The sequence below is a fragment of the Archocentrus centrarchus genome, chromosome 2 (genome assembly GCF_007364275.1).
Source record: "Archocentrus centrarchus isolate MPI-CPG fArcCen1 chromosome 2, fArcCen1, whole genome shotgun sequence".
NCBI classification, from domain to species: Eukaryota; Metazoa; Chordata; class Actinopteri; order Cichliformes; family Cichlidae; genus Archocentrus; species Archocentrus centrarchus.
Window position 1 is genome coordinate 3,593,668 of NC_044347.1, and position 21,636 is coordinate 3,615,303.

Consider the following 21,636-nt stretch of genomic DNA (forward strand, 5'->3'; position numbering starts at 1 on the left):
CCTTTAAGTTACTTTTTTTTTTTTTAATTTTGCTTTCCCCTTCAATTAAGATAATGATTTGTTATGTAATTTAAATCATATACCTCCAGGTACCAGAGTTTAGGATATTTGGTACTGGGCCGCATTGAAAAAATAAATTATTTCTGTTTTAATTATTATGAGTCTGAACGACGTTTTATTCTGAAAAATGGGCTGATTCTCTCAGATAACAATGATAAGTGCTCAACAAATATCAGCAAACACACAAAGTGTGTGCAGTTTGTCACACAGTGTGTCTGCTAGCTAAAAGAAGAGCTGCTGCATTTCAGGGAGAGCAAAGAGAGAGAAGTTCACTCAGAGATGGAGAAAGAGGACAGGAGAGGAAGAAGAGAGGCTAGATTTAAAGGTAAGGACTGCAAAACAAACTGAGGTATGCTGACTTTGTGTAATTCAAAGATTGCATGAAAACAGGTCAGCTTGTTGTACTGTGTTTACTGTGTTGGTGCACAGAGGCTGTGTTCATGGTCACAGTTACAGGTTACATCAGTGCAGCAGAGATGAGTTTGACAACCTGATACGTTCACTTTCTTACTCGGAGTACATTTCTACGGTGGCCGGGAACGTGCAAACCAACATTACAAAATCTGAAACACTTTTACAAAGTGCATAACAGAGCCTGTAGGGTTTTACTTTTATAATTTTATACTTCAAGACGTGCAAGCACTCCTGGTCTACACCAATATATGTGGTCCATCCATGATGCCTTTAGGTGCACCTCGTAAATTTAGCTATCTCCACTTGAACAGACTTAATATAATTTAGTGCCCCTTTTGATAGTTCGCATATTGATACACAACATGAGCAACATTGTACTATACAGGCTTATTTACATATTACCAAAAATATTATGACCACGTTGTTACAATCACATTGCATCATGTTCATGCTCAAAGTTTAATTGTGAAAAGACAATTTCAAATGGTTAATGTAACATTTGGCTTTTATTGGATAATTATTATATAGTCAAATGCAATATGGTATTTAGATACAATAATATGTAGGTACATGGTTGTAACTGCATGAAAAGGAGCCGATCAAACTGTTATCAACAATTAACCTCAAATTCCTGTTCATATGATCCTCAAGTGCATCCTTAGTCATTCTCAAGTGAAATGGTTCCCCCTGGTGGCCACATTCTTTAATGAACCGGCAGAAATATTCAATCCACTGCAACACTCACTCAGTTTTCAGGCACTTAACACCCAGCTATCTTTACTTTCTCCAGATTCTCAAAGTCTCTCCATCGCTCCCACTGTGGTTCTAGATGCTGTAGCTCAAACTTCAGGAACTTTGAATCGTCTCCAAACACACAGAAGCACAAACACACAAATTAGAGCCACAGAAGAAGAACTTGAAGAGCTTCACTCTGTGTGACGAGTATCAGCCTCTAAGAGCTGTTACTGTGAAACATCCTGGAAGTTTTGGTCATCATCAGGGTCGTATGGATGTTGTTGGCATATTATTTCCTCCTCTTTATGCTGCAGTGTCTTTTTCTGTTTCAGGGATCATAAAGATCTTCATGAAGAATAACTGAGCTGTTTTACAGCTTCTTCCATCACTGCAGAGAAAACTGATCTGACACAAATGTCTGTTAGTCAGATGTACCTAAATCCCATCTGATTTGCAGTGTTTGTCAGCTAATAAGATATCTAATAAAACAAAGAGGCTAACCCAGGACGAACCTGGGAGAAAGGCCGAGCTCTGCACTGATGTTTCTCAGGTTGAAGCTTCTACTGGTGAAATAAAGACTGCTTACCTTCATCCTACAGCGTGAAATGTTCACTTGAAGCTACGATCTAGTTTCTGACTAACTTAAACTCAAACCTCTACTTTAACAAGCAGAACAGCACAAAGAGAGGAGCAGAGAGGAGAGCCGGGTGGAGGGAGGAGGTTACTGCTGCATCACGTGCTGCAGGAGGTGGAGTCTCCAACATTACTTTAACAGCTGGTTTCTCTGCAACACAAAACAACCAAACATCAGTTTAATCAGAGCTGCAAAGAAACACAAAGACTTTTTTTCTTTTTAAAGAAGGAGGCCTGGTCTGGAGATCCTTTCTTCACTTTCCTGTTTCTGGACCTTAATCTCAGGCTTTTTAAAGCCTGAGCTGCCGCACACACACTGAGCTGTTCCTAATAAAGTGCTCGTGCTCCTGAACTGACCTGTGAGCCTCAGAGTCAGTCTGCTCTCATAGTCCATTCTGGGGATGTGGCAGTCGTACGAGCCGGCGTCGTCCGCCCTCAGGTCCTTTATGAGGATGGAGAGGTTTCCCTTCTTGTATTGATCTGGGTAGCTGAACACTCGACCTTTGAACTTTGGATCTGTTTTATCCTCTCTGCCATTGATGATGTCCAACACAACTCTGTCGTCTTTGTCCCTCCAGAAAGCGTTGACCTTATCAGGCAGCTGCCCGGGGTAGATGCAGGGCAGCAGGACGTCATCCCCGACGTAGCCGTTCCTCACAGACTGGCTGCTGCCTGCAGGAGGACAGGACAGGTGAGTTACAGGTTACCTGTGCAGAGCTCCATTAAAGCTTTGAGTGTTAGATCAATGTGTGAGCTCAGCAGCAGAGCAGGCCTCAGAGAATGTGTTTGAACCCTAAAGTGAGCAGCCACACCTGGACCAGGTGAACACTAAACTTCCATCGTCTGAACCAAATCCTCAGATTTGAACACCTGTATTAAGTTTGATGTTTGATAGATTTACAGATAACATGATTCCAGTGAACTGTCCTACATGAGGCCAATGAGGACCAGTGAATATAAAGCACAGTGGTGTGTTAAAGGTTTACAGGCAGTTATAAACTTTAAGTCCAACAGATGGAGAGAATGAGCAGGGACAGTATCTTTTATCACTGTAGTCCAGGAGGGGTAAACAGGAGGCAGCAGCAAGCCTCTCTTTAAATAAGAGAGGAACACGATTTGTCTCTGACAAAGATCCTCAACTTCAGCCTTTAACAGGTGGTCGATCACAATAAAAGAGTTTCAACAGGAACAGCTTGAGCAGATACAGGACAGGGAGGTGCTGCATTTAGACGTCAGCCGACTCAAAATAATTTAAATACTCTGCTGAACACAAATGGAACCAAAACCATGAAGCTGTCTTCTCTGATTGCACTGGGACATTTTCAGATCTTAACTTCATGGATTCATTCTTCTTCTCTCCTGCCTCTGTGCCCGTCTATACTGTTGTCAGGTCTCAAAGGGACTCTGAGGTGCTGCTTTCACACAGACTCACCTGAGCTCAGGCTGCACAGCAGACACACCAAAGCTAAAGAGCTGCAGATGGACAAACACTGACAGGTGGACATCAGGCTGAATGCTTCCTGACTCATCTGTGCTCAGCCTGCAGGTTCTGCAAAACCATCAGAGACCTCCAGCGCTGCTGTGCTGACTTCTGTGACCCTCAGCTTCGGTGTTCTCACTGCACCTGCATAAAGAAAAAAAAGACACACACACCTGTAATACCACAGCAAAGACCGCCAACGACCAACCATTTAAATAAAGTTTGCATGAAGAGTCGCAGAATCTGCAGGTGGACAGGATTCGATGTTTGCACCTCACATTTGTTGCTTTTAATGTTTTTCTCAACATTTCACCTGTTCACACACACACACACACACACACACACACACACACACACACACACACACAGCCATCACGTTGAGTGTCTCAGACGATGACCTCTGACCTCTCCTGCATGTGCTGTCACACACTAAATTTCCTTCAAGTGCAGCAATGAAAGAGCCTGCTAAAGGTTCCTGCTTAGCTGAGGATACTAACCAAGTGAAGAGTGCAAAGACTATGACACCCTCCTATGACCCCAGAATCTCACCTACTGGTTTGGAGATGAGGTCAGCTGTCGCCTGAGTGGCAACATCAAGGCACTGACCCAAGGTCGTTTCAGGAGGCGCCACGATCAAGTTCTCACCAAACTAGCTGAGATCCTGGAGAGGTGCAGGGTTGTAGCAAACTGTGCTCCAGCAGCCACAAAGCCTACACTGATAGATTTTGTTAGGTCTGGAAGCATGCTCCGTCTTCCCACAGGGGAAAGAAATTGCCTCCTTACTCAGGAAAAGAGTGGCAGATGTTGATAGACCTCAGAAAGCAGTTGGTCTTCCTAAGGGAGACCTTAACAACTGTGCTACAACCAGATGGTCTGGGATAGATAAGAGGACTCTTCAGTGAGCCTAGCATCCCATGGGAAAAGGGCACGGCAGCAGCACATGAGCAAAAGTACCTCAAGTATGCTGATCTAGCAGCAGAAAGAGGGGGGCTGGAAAGCCAGAGTTTACACAGTGGAGGTTGGGTGCCGAGGCTTTGTGGGGAGTCCAGCAGTCCAGCTGCTGCATGGGGCAGAGTTAGCAGGGGGAAGAGCTACTGGCTATGGTTGAGGAGGCAAGACAAGAGCTGGGGGCCTACACCCCAGTAAAGGAAGCTGCAGTGGGTGGTGGGGAGATGTTCCTGTTCATACCACTTGCCCCCCTTCCTGGAGATGTACTGTACTGAGGGGGTAACATCAGTGAACAGCGGCACCAGCTGATGACCCTGCAGCTGACCTAATGGCAGAGGTGCAACAGGCCTAAATGCTAAGGCAGGAAGCAACATCTTACCTGTATAATGAAATTCCTTTGTCATCAATGTCATAAAAATGTGATAAAAATAAGCAAAATATGTGAAAGCAGTGGAGCTGCTCTGAGGTAAACAGGTTAAAAGGTTAAGTACATGTGACCTCTGCTGAAAGGCTGTCAAAGGTCAGATAAAGCATCAAGACGTGAGCAGTGAAAGCAGTGTTCACTGGGTCAAACATGTCTGAGTAAGCGAGTTGAAGTGTGGGGCATAGGAGGGACAAAAGATGATTATTTTATTGTGGAGGTCATTGGAAGATGATGAATGGCCCTCTGAGGCAGCAAACATTTAAATAATGAATTAACCATCAGCTTAGCGTCTTTTTCTCGATGTCCAGTCAAAGGTGAAAATAATTCCAAAATGAAATTTGCCTGGACGTCCTTGTTAGGCTTCCTAGCAAGAGAAAGTTTGTGTCTCTTTATTGTTTAGAATAAAAATGTAAATAAACAAACAAACAAACAAAAAACAGATTAAAAGAGGAAAAGAATGTAATGAGCCGGTTTGACCCGGGCGAGTTTCAACAGTTTCAACCATGGCTGCTGGAAAAGGACTTGAAGTGGAAGAAAGTGAAGGATTCCAAGTCAGGAAAAACTGAGCTGCTGCCATCTCCTGCACATTTACATATTTAAAGTTTATGCAAAAGCTCAGCTGGCTACATGCAATAAAGTCAGCCATAAAAGCTGGAAAGAAGAAGCTGCTTAATTATAATTCTGTGAAACATGAATGAGGCTTTATATTGATTTTGTATTGATCCCATTTCACATCCTTTTTTTCCATATTAGGCCCCGCTTACACGAGCATGTTTTCAGATGGAAACAGCAGTGTTCCTGCCTACAGCTCTCCATGCTAGCATATAACAGGACGGGGAGGCCATGCTACCGAATGAATTAACTTCAGTCTCGTTTTGACTGAAGCGGTTCTGACTGATATGTTTGTTTCTTACCCAGCCCAGATTTGAAAAGTTTGCACTGCCTCCGTAAAGTTTTCTACACAAACTTGGAAACTATGGAAGCTCTTATTTCTTCCTGTTTTTCAAAGGTCAAACTGCACCTTCATAATCTGCCCTCTGTGTTCAAACCGAGTGAAGTTACAGGTTAATGTTTATGTGCTGTTTCACATTGGATCCATCATTGCCCTCCAGTCACACATGTGGTTACATAGTGAACCGATCAAAGGTGATCAAAGGTGATCAAAAGTGAAGAGCCCAGCACCTGCACACAGGTGTGCTTGGGTTTGAAATAAAGAGAGAAGACCATCAACAATACTGCTGAAAACATCACGTACAGAACAGCAGCAGGAACATTTGTGCTGATGATCAGAGTTTATAAATCAAATCAGGTAAATGTTCACATGAAACTACGACCTGTGAGTTTTATTCTTCACTAAAGTGTGAAACATTAATGTGAACAAAAGCTACTCATCACGAGCCTTCACAAACATTCACAAATGAACACAAGCTTCAGCTTTGTAACAACTCACCTGCTTCCTGCCTGTTACGTGTCATCATTTAGCGTCATTTGTGGACCTCTCTGCCTCCATTGCTTTTCTGTCCAACCACCTCGCCAAACTATTTCTCCCGTGTCTGCTGGTTGAGAAGCCAGAAGCACTCCGCCTGCATTTGCCTACATGGATGATTAGGCAAGTGAATCAGATAGAGCAATCGTTTAGCAACAGTGGGGAGGGGAGGCTCCTTTTAAAGAATTCCCTGGTAGAGCCAGGATCAGCCATCTGCTGCAAGTTGGAGATGAGAAGGACGAGAGAGGAGGGAGACAGGACAAATCACTGACTAAAGAAAGAGAAGACAGGGATCTAATTGCTTAATGTGTCTGCCATTGGTGGCCACTCACAGAGGTGAGGGCGGGTACCTGACGTGTCATTTCCGGGCTCAGGACCTCCGTCTCCAGCAGGTATGAATGCTTCGATTGTTCTCTGGTCACTTTTGAGGTGCTGAAAGTAAATGTTTTGCAGAGCTGTAGTGATGGGCAGATGAGGCTCTTGAAGCACTGAACCACAGCGCCCTCTCCTGGAGAAATGCAATGTTTTCAAATCACAATCACGACCCCACTAAAGTTTTTCATTTAAGGCCACACGCCTCCACGTTAATCTTGATACGACAGTGTGATGTATGAACCTAGAGATGTCCTACCAATACTTACCACAGGGGGGCAGACCGCCACTAGGGCATACAGGGGTTCTGATAGCAACAGTAGCATAATAAACAAATGAGTGAACCAGCAAGAAGTTGTCCTCCATGCTCTGTGTGTCGAGTAATAATGTTTACTTAGTGACACTATAAGGGAGCAACATAACATAAATTGGCGACGAGTCGTGTATTTCGGAATACTTTTCATCGACTGGCTGTGAAAGTTAAGTCAGCTTTGTGCAAGTTTTTGGACCGAAATGAACACCCGCGTTTTTGGATAGCTAATGTGCTGATCAACTATGAGCCAACCATCATCGGAGGGCCCGAGTGCAGCTAGTGTTACATCTGCGGATACAAGGACATCGAGTGCTTCGAGTTCATCTACAGTGCACGTAATCCCAGAAAGACGTATGATGGCTGGAATATATGGACATATGGACATTTTCGATGAGTCTGGTGAGCAATGGGCAACGTATATTGAACGTTTTGAGCATTACGTGGTGGCTAATGACATTCATGAGGCTAAGAAAGTTTCAGTACTGTTCAGTGTGATGGGACCTAAAACGTATGGACTGCTTCGTAGCTTAGTAGCTCCCGTGGCACCTGGCACAATGACTTACAAACAGGCTGTGACTGTGCTTAAAGATCACTTCACACCGAAACCGCTTGTTATAGCCGAGAGGTTCAGGTTCCACAAGCGAAATCAGGGGGAAGGAGAAACGGTAGCACAGTATGTAGCAGTGCTCAAGAAGCTATCGGAACACTGTGAGTTCGGGGCTTACCTAGAGGACGCTCTGAGGGACAGATTTGTTTGCGGATTGAAATGCGAAGCTGTGCAGAAACGCCTTCTGACTGAGGAAAACCTCACGTTCAAGAAAGCTGTTGAACATGCAGTGTCAGCAGAGACAGCAGCACACGACGTACAGCAGTTAAGTAATTCCCTGAAAGTAAACGCAGTGTTTTCGCAAGGTGAAAAATGCCGCCGCTGTGGGAAGGGAAATCATAGTGATGATGACTGCTGGTACAAAGACCGCGAATGTCACCAGTGCGGGAGGAAGGGCCACACGAAACGAATGTGCAGGAGTAAATCAAAAAGCAGTCATGAAAGAGAACATAAACACAAAGATATTAAGCCTGAACAGAAAAGCCATGCACACAAACGCAGCGTGAAAGATAGAAAGAAAAAGATCCATCACGTCGAGGCGAATGAAAGTGAAAGTGAAGGAACGAAATCGGATAGTGACAGTGACTTGGGACTGTATGCAGTGTCTCAGAAAGGGAAATATTCACGCATATCAGTAGTGCCAACAGTTAACGGAAAGAAAATGGAGATGGAATTGGATACAGGGGCTGCAGTGTCATTGATTCCTTGGGAACTGTACAAACGAAAGCTGCATAAGTTTCCTCTGCAACCCACTGATATCATACTAAAGACATACACAGGAGAGCCTTTGGCACCAGAAGGAGTTGTTAAAGTGCAAGTGGCATTGAACAAGCAACACGCTGTCTTGCCACTGTATGTGGTGAAGGCGGATGCTCCACCATTATTTGGCAGGGAGTGGCTGAGAGCCATTCAACTAAATTGGAGAGACTTAAAGACTGTACATGCAATTGAGTACAGACAGACAGACAGCTTAGAGACAGTGTTAAAGAGACACTCCGCTGTTTTCTCCGATAAGTTAGGCACCATGAGAGGAGTGAAAGCCAGGCTCACTCTAAGACCAAACAGTGTACCCAAATTCTGCCCACCACGCAATGTGCCATATGCTCTTCGACCGCGAGTGGAAGCTGAGCTGACACGCCTCACTGAGCTTGGCGTTGTCATGGCCGGGGAGGAAACGGACGAGGAAGGACTCACATGAAGGACTCCAGAAGCAAACATAACTAAAAAGGGGATTTATTTCAACGGGGAAACACAAATACAAAAACCTTGGAAGGGAGGCACAGGGAGACGAAGCGCAGGCACAGGGAACACAGGAACATGCGGGCACAAAACATCAACGACGCGACAGAGAACAAATGAAAACTGAGGGCTTAAATACACAATGGGTAATCAGGGCAAGAGGAAACAGCAGGGAACAACAGGTGAGGCAAATGAAACTAATTACACAGGGGAAGCAAAGCTAAACACAAAGCACAAGGAAATCACATTGGCAAAATAAAACAGGAAGTGATAAACCAAGGAACACGCAGACAAGTCACAACACTGGGAACATGACAAACATACAGGGAGGACAAACTCAGGAAATAAATTAACACAAAACGCTGGGCCAACGGCCCAGGACATGACAGTACCCCCCCCTCAAAGGCCGGCTCCCGACGGCCAAAACCAGAAACAAAACCAGACAAGGGCGGGAGGCGGGGGACCAGGAGGGAGGGCCCGAAACAAAAACAAAGACAGGGAGCAAAACAGAAATCACAGGGCGTGAACAAAACAAATCAAACCCGGACAGGAAGAAAACAAAAACACAGGACCAGAACAAAAGGCGACGGCACAAGGCCGGAGACAGTCCAACAGGGGGCATCAAAATGAGGCAGAGCAGAGGCAACACAGTCCAAACAAGAACAAAACACGGGGACGAGAAGCAAAAAAAAAACAACCGGATGAAACAAAAAGCGACGGCACAAGGCCGGAGAGCTCTAATGTCCAAAACAGGGGGCCGAAACAAGGAACAGTCCAGGAGCTATGACAAAACAAAAAACAGCAGGGGAAAAAACAGTCCACAGTTCAGGGGAGTCAGTGGGAAATCCAAAAACAAAAAACACACAGTTCAGGAGGCCGCAGAGGCCAAGGGGCCACAAAGCAAAATCCCAACGAGGGAGGCCGACCGCGCTCCCAGCGGCGGCGGCGACGAGGACGAGAAGGAATCACTGGAGGCCGACCGCGCTCCCAGCGGCGGCGGCGACGAGGACGAGAAGGAATCACTGGAGGCCGACCGCGCTCCCAGCGGCGGCGGCGACGAGGACGAGGGGGAGTCACTGGAGGCCGACCGCGCTCCCAGCGGCGGCGGCGACGAGGACGAGGGGGAGTCACTGGAGGCCGACCGCGCTCCCAGCGGCGGCGGCGACGAGGACGAGGGGGAGTCACTGGAGGCCGACCGCGCTCCCAGCGGCGGCGGCGACGACGAGGGGGAGTCACTGGAGGCCGACCGCGCTCCCAGCGGTGGCGGCGACGAGGAGGGGTCACCGGAGGCCGACCGCGGGGCGTGCGGCGGCGGCGACGGGGAGCAGACACTGGAGGCCGACCGCGGGGCATGCGGCGGCGGAGAAGGGCGACCCCGGGCTCTGGTGGGGAACCCTCGGGTGACGTGGAGCGCTCGGACTGAGCAGAGACCCCCACCGGCTCGGACTGAGCGGGACCCCCTGGCTCGGAGCGCTCGGACTGAGCGGAGACCCCCATCGGCTCGGACTGAGCGGGACCCTCGTGCGCGGAGCGCTCGGACTGAGCGGAGACCCCCATCGGCTCGGACTGAGCGGGACCCTCTGGCGCGGAGTGCTCGGACTGAGCGGGACCCCCTGGCTCGGACTGAGCGGAGACCCCCATCGGCTCGGACTGAGCGGGACCCTCTGGCGCGGAGCGCTCGGACTGAGCGGGACCCTCTGGCGCGGAGCGCTCGGACTGAGCGGAGACCCCCATCGGCTCGGACTGAGCGGGACCCCCTGGCTCGGACTGAGCGGAGACCCCCATCGGCTCGGACTGAGCGGGGCCCTCTGGCGCGGAGTGCTCGGACTGAGCGGAGACCCCCATCGGCTTGGAGTGAGCTGAGCCCATGGGCTGAACGGGGCCTACATAGTGAGGCACCGGATGCGTAGGCTGGGACCGCGGAACAGGGCACACTGCTGCTTTATTGAGCAGCAGGGGCTGCTCGAGGAATAGCAGAGGTGCAGGGGACTGCGTGGAAGCAGGCCGGGAGACGACTGGCTGCGTGGAAGCAGGCCGGGAGACGACTGGCTGCGTGGAAGCAGGCCGGGAGACGACTGGCTGCGTGGAAGCAGGCCGGGAGACGACTGGCTGCGTGGAAGCAGGCCGGGAGACGACTGGCTGCGTGGAAGCAGGCCGGGAGACGACTGGCTGCGTGGAAGCAGGCCGGGAGACGACTGGCTGCGTGGAAGCAGGCCGGGAGACGACTGGCTGCGTGGAAGCAGGCCGGGAGACGACTGGCTGCGTGGAAGCAGGCCGGGAGACGACTGGCTGCGTGGAAGCAGGCCGGGAGACGACTGGCTGCGTGGAAGCAGGCCGGGAGCCGACTGGCTGCGTGGAAGCAGGCCGGGAGACGACTGGCTGCGTGGAAGCAGGCCGGGAGACGACTGGCTGCGTGGAAGCAGGCCGGGAGCCAGAGAGAGCGGGCTGTGAGCTAGGGAGATCTGGCTGCGTGGAAACAGACCGAGAGCTAGGGAGATCTGGCTGCGTGGAAACAGACCGAGAGCTAGGGAGATCTGGCTGCGTGGAAACAGACCGAGAGCTAGGGAGATCTGGCTGCGTGGAAACAGACCGAGAGCTAGGGAGATCTGGCTGCGTGGAAACAGACCGAGAGCTAGGGAGATCTGGCTGCGTGGAGACAGACCGAGAGCTAGGGAGATCTGGCTGCGTGGAGACAGACCGAGAGCTAGGGAGATCTGGCTGCGTGGAGACAGACCGAGAGCTAGGGAGATCTGGCTGCGTGGAAACAGACCGAGAGCTAGGGAGATCTGGCTGCGTGGAAACAGACCGAGAGCTAGGGAGATCTGGCTGCGTGGAGACAGACCGAGAGCTCGCTGACACTGGGGCCTGAGAGGGAGCTGACACTACTGGAGCTACAGAAGGAGCAGGAGCTGAGGGAACTGGGACCAAAACCGAAGGAACTAAGACAGGGGCTGAGGGAACTGACTGAGAGGGCACTGAAACAGCTGACACTGGGGACCGAGGAAGAGTTACTGGAGCTGACTGAAGGCGAGGGAGAGCGACTGGAGCTAGAGCTGACTGAGACCCTGCTGCTGCAGCTAACACAGAAAACCGATGCGAAGGCTTGGACCTGGTTGCCCCCACCCGCGGAACAGGAACGGGTGCAGAGGTCAGCCCGTCCGTGGCTGCCCCCACCCGCGGAACAGGTACGGGTGCAGAGGTCAGCCCGTCCGTGGCTGCCCCCACCCGCGGAACAGGTACGGGTGCAGAGGTCAGCCCGTCCGTGGCTGCCCCCACCCGCGGAACAGGTACGGGTGCAGAGGTCAGCCCGTCCGTGGCTGCCCCCACCCGCGGAACAGGTACGGGTGCAGAGGTCAGCCCGTCCGTGGCTGCCCCCACCCGCGGAACAGGTACGGGTGCAGGGGGAGCTGGAGCCAAGGGAGCGGGAGCAAGGTGAGCAGAGGGAGCTGGAGCTAACTGAGGGGTCTGAGACTGCGACTGAGGAGGAGCTGGAGCTACAGCTGACTGGGAACACTGCGACTGAGGAGGAGCTGGAGCTACAGCTGACTGGGAACACTGCGACTGAGGAGGAGCTGGAGCTACAGCAGACTGGGAACACTGCGACTGAGGAGGAGCTGGAGCTACAGCTGACTGGGAACACTGCGACTGAGGAGGAGCTGGAGCTACAGCTGACTGGGAACACTGCGACTGAGGAGGAGCTGGAGCTACAGCTGACTGGGAACACTGCGACTGAGGAGGAGCTGACACTGGAGGAACTGACACTGGAGGAACTGACAGAGTGCTAGGGTGAACAGACATTAGGGAAACCGACTGAAGGCTAGAGGGGCCTGAGTACGTCAAAACTGGCCGCGTGGAAGCAGGCCGGGAGACAGAAAGAGCAGACTGCGAGCTAGAGAGAGCAGGAGCTAAGGGCGTTAGAGCTGACTGCGAGGAGACTGACTGCGAGGAGACTGACTGCGAGGAGACTGACTGCGAGGAGACTGACTGCGAGGAGACTGACTGCGAGGAGACTGACTGTGAGCTAGGGAGAGGAGCTGACTGCGTGGAAGCAGCCTGAGGCACAGCTGACTGGGGAGACTGAGACACAGCTGACACCGGGCACTGAGAATGCGCTGACACTGGGGACTGAGAATGAGCTGACACTGGGGACTGCTGTAGGTGAAGGGTGGAGGTTAAGAAATCCTGCACTAACCCATGCAGAGAGCCAAATAACCAAGGGTAATCATCGACTAGCCCTTGCAGCTGGGCCGTGAGCTGTTGCTGTTCCTGCTCACATGGGTCAGCCAGAAGGTCCATAACCAGTGAATCCACCCAACAGATAATGGTCTGCTTTGCCACCTCAGGGAGGGGAAAGGCAGGGGGGTGACGGGAATAATTGTCCGCAGGCATAGTAGCGTTGAAGCCAGTGTTACTCACGGAAACGGAGGATTGGGTGTGAAGTGGTGAAGCGGTCCGCGGCGTTATACCGCTCGGGTCTCGGGGTGCCTTCCGCCGTTGCTGCCGGGAACTCCCTCTCCTCTGCGGCTGCCGAGGAAGGGAGGGATCAGCGAAAGGGGAGGCAGGTGAGTGACGATGACGGGGACTGTTCAAAGACGCCGGGCCCCCCAGCGCTAGACGAGTGCCGTCGAAAAAATTGGAGCCGGAGGGGGTTTTGTAATGGTCGCGTCGTTCTGTCATGGCCGGGGAGGAAACGGACGAGGAAGGACTCACATGAAGGACTCCAGAAGCAAACATAACTAAAAGGGGATTTATTTCAACGGGGAAACACAAATACAAAAACCTTGGAAGGGAGGCACAGGGAGACGAAGCGCAGGCACAGGGAACACAGGAACATGCGGGCACAAAACATCAACGACGCGACAGAGAACAAATGAAAACTGAGGGCTTAAATACACAATGGGTAATCAGGGCAAGAGGAAACAGCAGGGAACAACAGGTGAGGCAAATGAAACTAATTACACAGGGGAAGCAAAGCTAAACACAAAGCACAAGGAAATCACATTGGCAAAATAAAACAGGAAGTGATAAACCAAGGAACACGCAGACAAGTCACAACACTGGGAACATGACAAACATACAGGGAGGACAAACTCAGGAAATAAATTAACACAAAACGCTGGGCCAACGGCCCAGGACATGACAGGCGTCATCTCACCTGTGGCGCATAGTGACTGGGCTACGCCAGTGGTGCCCGTGAACAAGAAGGACGGCGCCGTGAGACTCTGCGGGGACTTCAAAGTCACCATCAACCCAGCTCTCTGCATCGACAAGTACCCAATTCCACGTATTGAGGACTTGTTTGCTTCTCTCGCTGGAGGTCAACGCTTCAGTAAGCTGGATCTATCTAATGCATATCTACAGATGGAAGTAGAAGAGAGCTCCAAGAAGTTGCTGACCATCTCAACACAGAAAGGACTGTTCTGCTTCAACCGCTTGCCGTTTGGTGTAGCGTCATCGCCCGCCTTGTTCCAGAAGGCAATGGACCAGGTGCTCCTCGGACTGCCACACACTCACTGCTACCTGGACGACATACTGGTCAGTGGTCCTGACAAGCAGACACACCTGAAAACTCTGGATGCAGTACTCAGCAGGCTAGAGGAATACGGCCTGCACCTCAAGCAAGAGAAATGTCTCTTCTTCCAGGAATCCGTGGAATACCTGGGCCACATCATCGATGCTGCTGGGCTCCACAAGTCACCAGAGAAGGTACGTGCCATCGTGGAAGCACCAGCACCAGGCGATGTAAGTAAACTTCGATCTTTCCTAGGAATCCTAAACTATTATGGACGCTTTATCCCTGATCTGGCCACTGTGCTAAAGCCGTTGAATGAACTGCTGAACAAAGAAAAGAAATGGCAGTGGACGTCAGCCTGTGCATCAGCGTTCCAGAAAGCCAAAGCACTCCTGGTATCACAAGAGGTGCTCACACACTACAACCCTGAGTTGCCGCTCCGTCTCGCTTGCAATGCTTCACCCTATGGGGTCGGAGCTGTTCTCTCGCATGTCATGCCGGATGGCGATGAAAAACCCATCGCCTATGCATCCAGAACTCTCAGCAAAGCAGAACAAAACTACGCTCAGATTGAGAGGGAGGCGTTAGCGATAGTCTTTGGAGTACGCAAGTTCCACCAGTACCTGTATGGCAATACATTCACGCTACTCACTGACCATCACCCGCTTACAACCATCTTCAGTCCAGTGAAAAGCACACCATCCATGGCTGCAGCTCGCATGCAACGCTGGGCGCTCATGCTTTCCGCTCACAATTACACCATTGAGTACCGAAAGGGGGCCCTACATGCCAACGCTGATGGACTGTCAAGGTTACCGCTCCCTCATGCCCCCAGTGAGAAACAAGGTGCAGTGGAGGTGTTCTACACGTCACAGTTGGACACATTGCCAGTCAGCAACGCCGAGATCAAGCGTCACACCATGTCGGATTCCACCCTGTCCCGTGTCATGGAAATGGTCACAACTGGTCGTTTTCCAGCTGCAAAGGACGCAGGTGAGCTGTCTCCCTATCTCCAGCGCCGCCATGATCTCACTGTGCAGCACGGATGCCTTATGTGGGGGTTGAGAGTGATTGTGCCACCCAAACTGCGCCCCCGGGTGCTGACAGAGCTACACTCAGCACACCCAGGTGTAGTAAGGATGAAGAGCTTAGCTCGTAGCTACGTTTGGTGGCCCAGCATCGACTCCCAGATCGAGCACCAAGCAAAATCGTGCCACTCATGTCAACGAGTGCAGAAAGACCCTAGCCTAGCACCCTTACACCCGTGGATGTGGCCATCCAGTCCTTGGGAACGGATACATGTGGACTTTGCAGGTCCATTTGAAGGGCACATGTACCTGGTCATAGTGGACGCACACTCCAAATGGCCCGAGGTGCACATCATGGATAGCACCACATCCAGCAAAACCATCCAAGTGCTTAGGGGACTTTTTAGTCGCTATGGCATTCCACACAGTCTTGTAAGCGACAACGGCCCTCAGTTCTGCTCTGAAGAATTCAGCACGTTTCTGAAAGCCAATGGAGTTAAACACATTCGCTCAGCACCATACCACCCTGCCTCCAATGGCTTGGCAGAGCGATTTGTGCAAACCTTCAAGCACGCTCTGAAATCTTCCAGAGGAACTACACCAGTGCAGCAGCGTCTGGATACGTTCCTCCTGACCTACCGTAACACCCCCCATGCAACAACCAAGGAAAGCCCTGCAATGCTGTTCATCGGACGCAAGCTGCGTTCTCGACTGGATTTCCTGAAACCAAGTATGGCTGGAACAGTGCACCAGTCACAAGAGGCTCAACAGCAACGACGCCAGCTACACTGTAAACAGAGACAGTTTGAACTTGGTGAGCCAGTGCTCGTGCGTGATTATAGGAGGGGGGAGGATAAGTGGACGCAAGCTGTGGTGATCGAGAAGACCGGACCAGTGTCCTACAAGGTACATGTGGGTACACAAGGGGTCTGGAAGCGTCATGTGGACCAGATGCTGACTCGGCCCGAGTCAGACCCACCAGAGACTGCAGGGAGTTTTCCTGTGAGTTGTCCGCTGTCACTTCCTCAGACAACCACACCTGACCCAAATACACCTCAACAGAAGGAGGATACTGATACAGTGCCACACACACCACATGCACCACCAAAAACACCCAAAACACTCAAGACACCACAGTCCACAGAAATGACACACACAGAACATTCAGAGACAACAGGGACTGTACGACGATATCCTGTGAGGATCACACGTCCGCCGGTACGTTACAGGGATCAGTAAACTTAACAACCACAAAAAAAAAAAAAAGAAAAAAAAAAAGAGTTGAACAATGTTGACATTCCAAGATGTTGTAAAAAAAAAAAAAAAGAAAAGAAAAAGTTGAAGAATGTTTAAGAATGTTTGCTCTTGTTGAATGTTGTTAAATGGTTCTGAGTTTTGATATTTGAAGTGATTATAAGCTGTGACATAACTCTCCTATTTTCTGGTAATGTTGTGGAGAAGTAAAGAAAGAAATAATCTCATGTAGTTTAAAAGGGGATATAATGTCTTACGTTTGTTTCCGAAGAAATGTTTTTGTTACTGACAACAAATCTTAGTGGGGAGGAGATATGTGATGTATGAACCTAGAGATGTCCTACCAATACTTACCACAGGGGGGCAGACCGCCACTAGGGCATACAGGGGTTCTGATAGCAACAGTTGCATAATAAACAAATGAGTGAACCAGCAAGAAGTTGTCCTCCATGCTCTGTGTGTCGAGTAATAATGTTTACTTAGTGACACTATAAGGGAGCAACATAACAGACCGCATCGGTCAGCATGTTGAAAGGAAGGAAGTCAGCCATGAACCTGGCTGACTGTCTGACTCTCTCTCCTTCACGTGATCATCACACACATTAGGAACAGCTTCCCCAGGAAGTAAGAAAGGGAGTAAGAAAGGCGCCTCTTGAATGATATGGCACTATGAGTATTATATTTGAATAAACACTGAATAGGTGTGTTACAATCACCATGTCTTTGGCAAGTGACGTCATCTGAGCTCACCTGATTGCTTTTTGACATGTTGAACGTCACTAGCCGCTGATTGCACATTTGGAGGTATATGGATGCCTAGTTTCATGTTTCAATTTAAAAAAGGAGATCAGAGAGATTAATTGGCTGTAACTTAATTATTTTAGGGGCTATTGATATGGTTTAGTTGTCAAAATTAATCATTTTCCATGCTCTCGTTATCTGCACAGGTTTCAGATATAAGTAGAAATAATGACATTTTTTGTAACATACAATGTTACAAAAACAGCTCCATTATTGAAAGTCCAAAATTCAGTTAAACAACAGCTGTTATTGGCACACAGCAGGTTTGGTGCAAGACATGAAACTGTGTTTCAGTCGTCTTAAATACTCTGAACTGAACTGTCAGCTGATTCGGTCTGAATGAAGCAGTGAAGTGGTTCAAACGTCATCAGTGACGTCAACTGAAGCAAGCTCCGACCCACTGCTTAAAGATAAGCAGTGGGATAAGTAACCAATAGGTTACTTATTGGTTACTTATTGGTTACTTATCATGTTCAAAGTGTGTTTCGAAGCCTCGGTGTCAGCTCCGGTCCAGACTCGGTAATCCTTAAGTGTTTGTTCTCCTCTCGTGGCAGGCCTCTCCTCTAACTCCAGATGATTTGAGTGACAGGAAACAAGCAGCAAACCAAACCAAATAAGCACAGCAACAATAACACACTTGGTACGGGAGCCAGCAACACTAACTGTGATACAGTAAGCAATCCAGCAAAGACTAATGGCAGCTCGCCCGCTTAAATAGTGGTCTTGATGAGATCATTAGGAACAGGTGAATCGCCAGGTGGAAGAGTGCCCAGAGGACAGAGACCAGAACTGTGCCCACCCGCTGAACCACCATCCATGAGACAACACAAGAGAGGACAGAGAGAACAAGAACTGGTAGGACACACACAGGAAGACCAAGCGTCAAATTAAGCTTAAAAAGTCCTTGACCATCGGTTTGTCAGGACAGCACATGTACATTAAAATCTCCAGTAACAAGGACCCAGTCATGTTTAGGCATCATTTCAGGTAATAATTCAGAAAAGCCATTTTAATAGTCCTTAATGTATTTAGGTGACAGATGACAACACACAGCACTGAGTGAGAGCAACCCAGTTTAAAAAAAGCTCAGCTCAGTGTCCAAACTTGGTACTGTAAATGCCTCAAATTAAAAGCTGGCATGTCAGTCTTTTGCCCAAATGTTTTGAGTCTCCAGTAAAAATAAGGGGATTGGCCTCACTGTTCCAATACTTTGGAGAGGAGTGGAAATCCAGAATTCAACAGTTGTTAGGCATATTAGAGAATTACTGTGTTTCACTCATTCTCACATACAGCACGATACAAGGTCTTGAATAATCAGGCCCCACCTTGTCTTAAAGACACGACCATAGCACTGCACTTCACTCTCAGACTGTAGGGTTACTCAGGGCTGCTGAGGCCTTTTAGAGTCCTCAAACCTGTCCTCCTGTTTGATAAGACTCACCAACACGAAGGTTCAACAGCCTTTCATCAGAAGGCTGTCGGAGCAGCACAAACAGTCATTGTCTAACATGCCTAACAACTGTCACAGGTCCCATTTTATATTTAGCATTACTAACTCAGTAGTTACTCCTCCCTGTGCTGCTCCTCTTGTATTTGCTCAGGTAACATATGAACCTGTGTCCTTTCAGTGCTGGCTGATGTAGCTAGCCACTTGAAAAAAGCTCAGCATCAATAAGATGTGTGTTAATAGTCTCTCCCAGCTACTCTCTTGGCTGAAAACTGCATCGTTTCCTCAGCTATTCCTCCTGCAACCAAAGGTCAACAACACAGGCAAATTCCAAAGCAGTGGCTGAAAGCCCCTGGAATCCTTCCACTGAGAAACACACAGAGCAGCTTTTGTATCACACACCCACAAAGAAATGACTCAGGATGAAACTCATCTTGTTTTAGTTTCGGTTTCAACGTTTCCTGCTGGAGTTTATTTTATAAATTCTGATCAGCAGCAGAAACAAAGTGTGGCAGTGTGCACAAATATGGATACAAATTAAAAGAGATTTGTCTGCTGTTGTGTCTCATGTCTGTGTGTTAGTGATGAGCTCTCTATACTGTAGCTAACACCTGTTGTTTGTTTTGTGGTGAAAATCCCACTGCAGGGTTTTAGATTTAAAAATATAGAACTACACAGTGAGGAAAAAAATAGTCAGAGCCTCTGTTTCATTGGCAAAGTAGTGACAACTGCTGATGTTGTTTTAGGTCAAGGTTCTGCATTTTTCCCCTTCATAATTTAGTAACATGAAGTTTTTAAAGCCAGAAAGAATTCTGGCAAACTGTCAGGCAACTCAGGAGGGGAAAGCAGTGCTCCAATCACGCGGTCTATAGTGTGGGTGGGGTGCTGCTGACTTCAACTGAGGCTATAGTCACACGGTGGAAGGAATACTTCGAGGACAGTAAATATAAGCTGCACTGTCAGAACTGATGTGTTGGAAGCAGGGGCGGTTCTAGGGGCGGGGCCACAGGGGCATTGGCCCCATCTGAAATCTGATTGGCCCCCTGAAGTGCCCCTGTCCTGTCACTCATCTGTCCTTTATCCAAGAGTGAGGATCAAATTATAGGTGGATGCAATTCCATGCCGAAACACCAGTAGCGCGAATGAGCCAAATAGGAATGTCCAGCATGAATAAAGCTTACAGAAGAAAAAGAAGATCTGAACGATCTCGTGGAGAAAGTTTTTTAACCGACAACCAATGCCAGTGTATATTTTGAGGAATTTGTCGATAATGATAAGTCATAAATTCTTTTTTACTCACAGCTGTCACACAGCGTAAGTCTGACAAACATTAAATTAAGAAGCAAAGTTAGTTAAGAGTAATGTTAACTGAGGCCCTGCTTGTGTTTGGACATGAATGTTAGCATTTCGCTAATTCATGTACTTCTTTGTAATTTGCATTTGTGTGTTAACATTAACTATAATGTTTGGCAGTGATACAGAAGAATATGAACAGAAAGGGTCACTCTCAGGAGGGAATTCAGCAGTTTTTGAGCAAAAGAGTGAGTCTGCCAGCTGAAAATGAGCAGGGTGAGAGGAGGGAGAGAGCAGCAGGACACAGCAGACCAGAGGCTGGTCAGGAGCAGAGCACCTCCAGCCCCTTTTCATCAGGTCAGAAATCATTTAGGGAGAGCAACAACAGTTAATGCTGTAATGTATGAAATGTCTGATATTGTTATTTAGTAAAATGGCACATAAGTTCACTGAATTCTTACAACTCATGGTGATAAGATTTACCATAACTTTAATGTAATGGCTTTAATTTTTATTGGTCCGTATATCACCACATCTACCACAAATACTTGTCCCCTCTATGAATACTGTGGCCCCTTGATGGCCCCTTATTCAGAAAAATCCTAGATTCGCCACTGGTTGGAAGCTGAAGGCTGCATATTCAACTGCTACCTGTGCATTGGTCCAGTTGACAATTTCTTTTTTATACTTGGAGAAAGAGCTTCATAGAGTTGGACTTTGATTTGACCCAAAGATAGATGCAATTGTGACGGTGTGGTCAAGGCCCTTTTTCCGATGTTTAAGTAAATTGCTGCGACAATGCCACCGGAGGGAATTTCACCCTCTGAAAAGTCTTACTTTTAAATGTAGAAAATAAAAAAAACAAACACCTTAATAATTGCACAGGTTCAAAATTATACACTGGGACAGAGATATAGTTCTAGATTAACAGTTTCTTTATTTGTCAAAAATGGGCATAAAACCATAAAACCAGAAATAAAACTACAATAATAAGGGCTCACGCAACCGCAAAATAAACAAAAATAAATAAACCCAAGAGATAAAAGCCAAGCTAGACTTACCAGTAGCAGGGGACCTTCACAACAAAAAGAAAAAAACAAATAATCACAGCGATACACACACGCAAGGATCTCACCCCAAGTGCAGCACAGCAACCGTGACCACAAACTGGACAAAACCCCACCACCAAGAAGGGCCCACACTGCTACTGGCTCGTCGCTGTCCAGTCACACCTAAAGCCAAAGACAAGAAAAAAAATATAAACAAAAGCAAATAGAAACACTCACAATGAGGTGTGATAATCACACAAATGAGCACCTTATAACAACAATTTGGACAAAGGATAAAAATTAAAAAAATAAAAAATAATTCTAAAATGCCCAGTATAAAACCAACAAATAATAGTTAAAAAAGGACGCCAAGCTAAATTAGATACCACCACTGCATCACAGTCAGTTCCGGTATAATGTGTCAAACTGAAGCGATATACTTAGTCCAGGTGGGTGCGAATCCGTTAGCGAGGCGTGGCAAAACAGCCCTCAGTAGGCAAAACAGCCCTCAGTAGGCAAAACAGTCCTCAGTAGGCAAAAC

At 48.4% G+C, this 21,636-nt stretch overlaps 2 protein-coding genes across 3 annotated transcripts; one reads left to right on the forward strand and one right to left on the reverse strand.

The window, feature by feature from the left end:
• Positions 1-1,021: 1,021 nt before the first annotated feature.
• Positions 1,022-21,242, reverse strand: LOC115793543 (T-lymphocyte activation antigen CD80-like). 2 transcript variants are annotated; one of them, XM_030748600.1, is made up of 4 exons: positions 21,182-21,242; positions 3,275-3,466; positions 2,200-2,514; positions 1,022-1,993 (listed from the first exon to the last, which is right to left on the reverse strand). In XM_030748600.1, exons 2-4 carry the CDS (start codon positions 3,369-3,371, stop codon positions 1,866-1,868), a joined length of 540 nt encoding a protein of 179 aa, XP_030604460.1. In that variant the 5' UTR covers positions 3,372-3,466; positions 21,182-21,242; the 3' UTR covers positions 1,022-1,865. The 2 variants fall into 2 exon arrangements, with proteins under 2 accessions (XP_030604460.1, XP_030604453.1); XM_030748593.1 differs by lacking the exon at positions 21,182-21,242 and adding an exon at positions 6,145-6,378.
• LOC115793484 (uncharacterized protein K02A2.6-like) lies at positions 6,844-16,497 on the forward strand. Its single transcript, XM_030748513.1, has 2 exons — positions 6,844-8,623; positions 13,855-16,497. Exons 1-2 carry the CDS (start codon positions 7,108-7,110, stop codon positions 16,488-16,490), a joined length of 4,152 nt encoding a protein of 1,383 aa, XP_030604373.1. The 5' UTR covers positions 6,844-7,107; the 3' UTR covers positions 16,491-16,497.
• Positions 21,243-21,636: the final 394 nt, after the last annotated feature.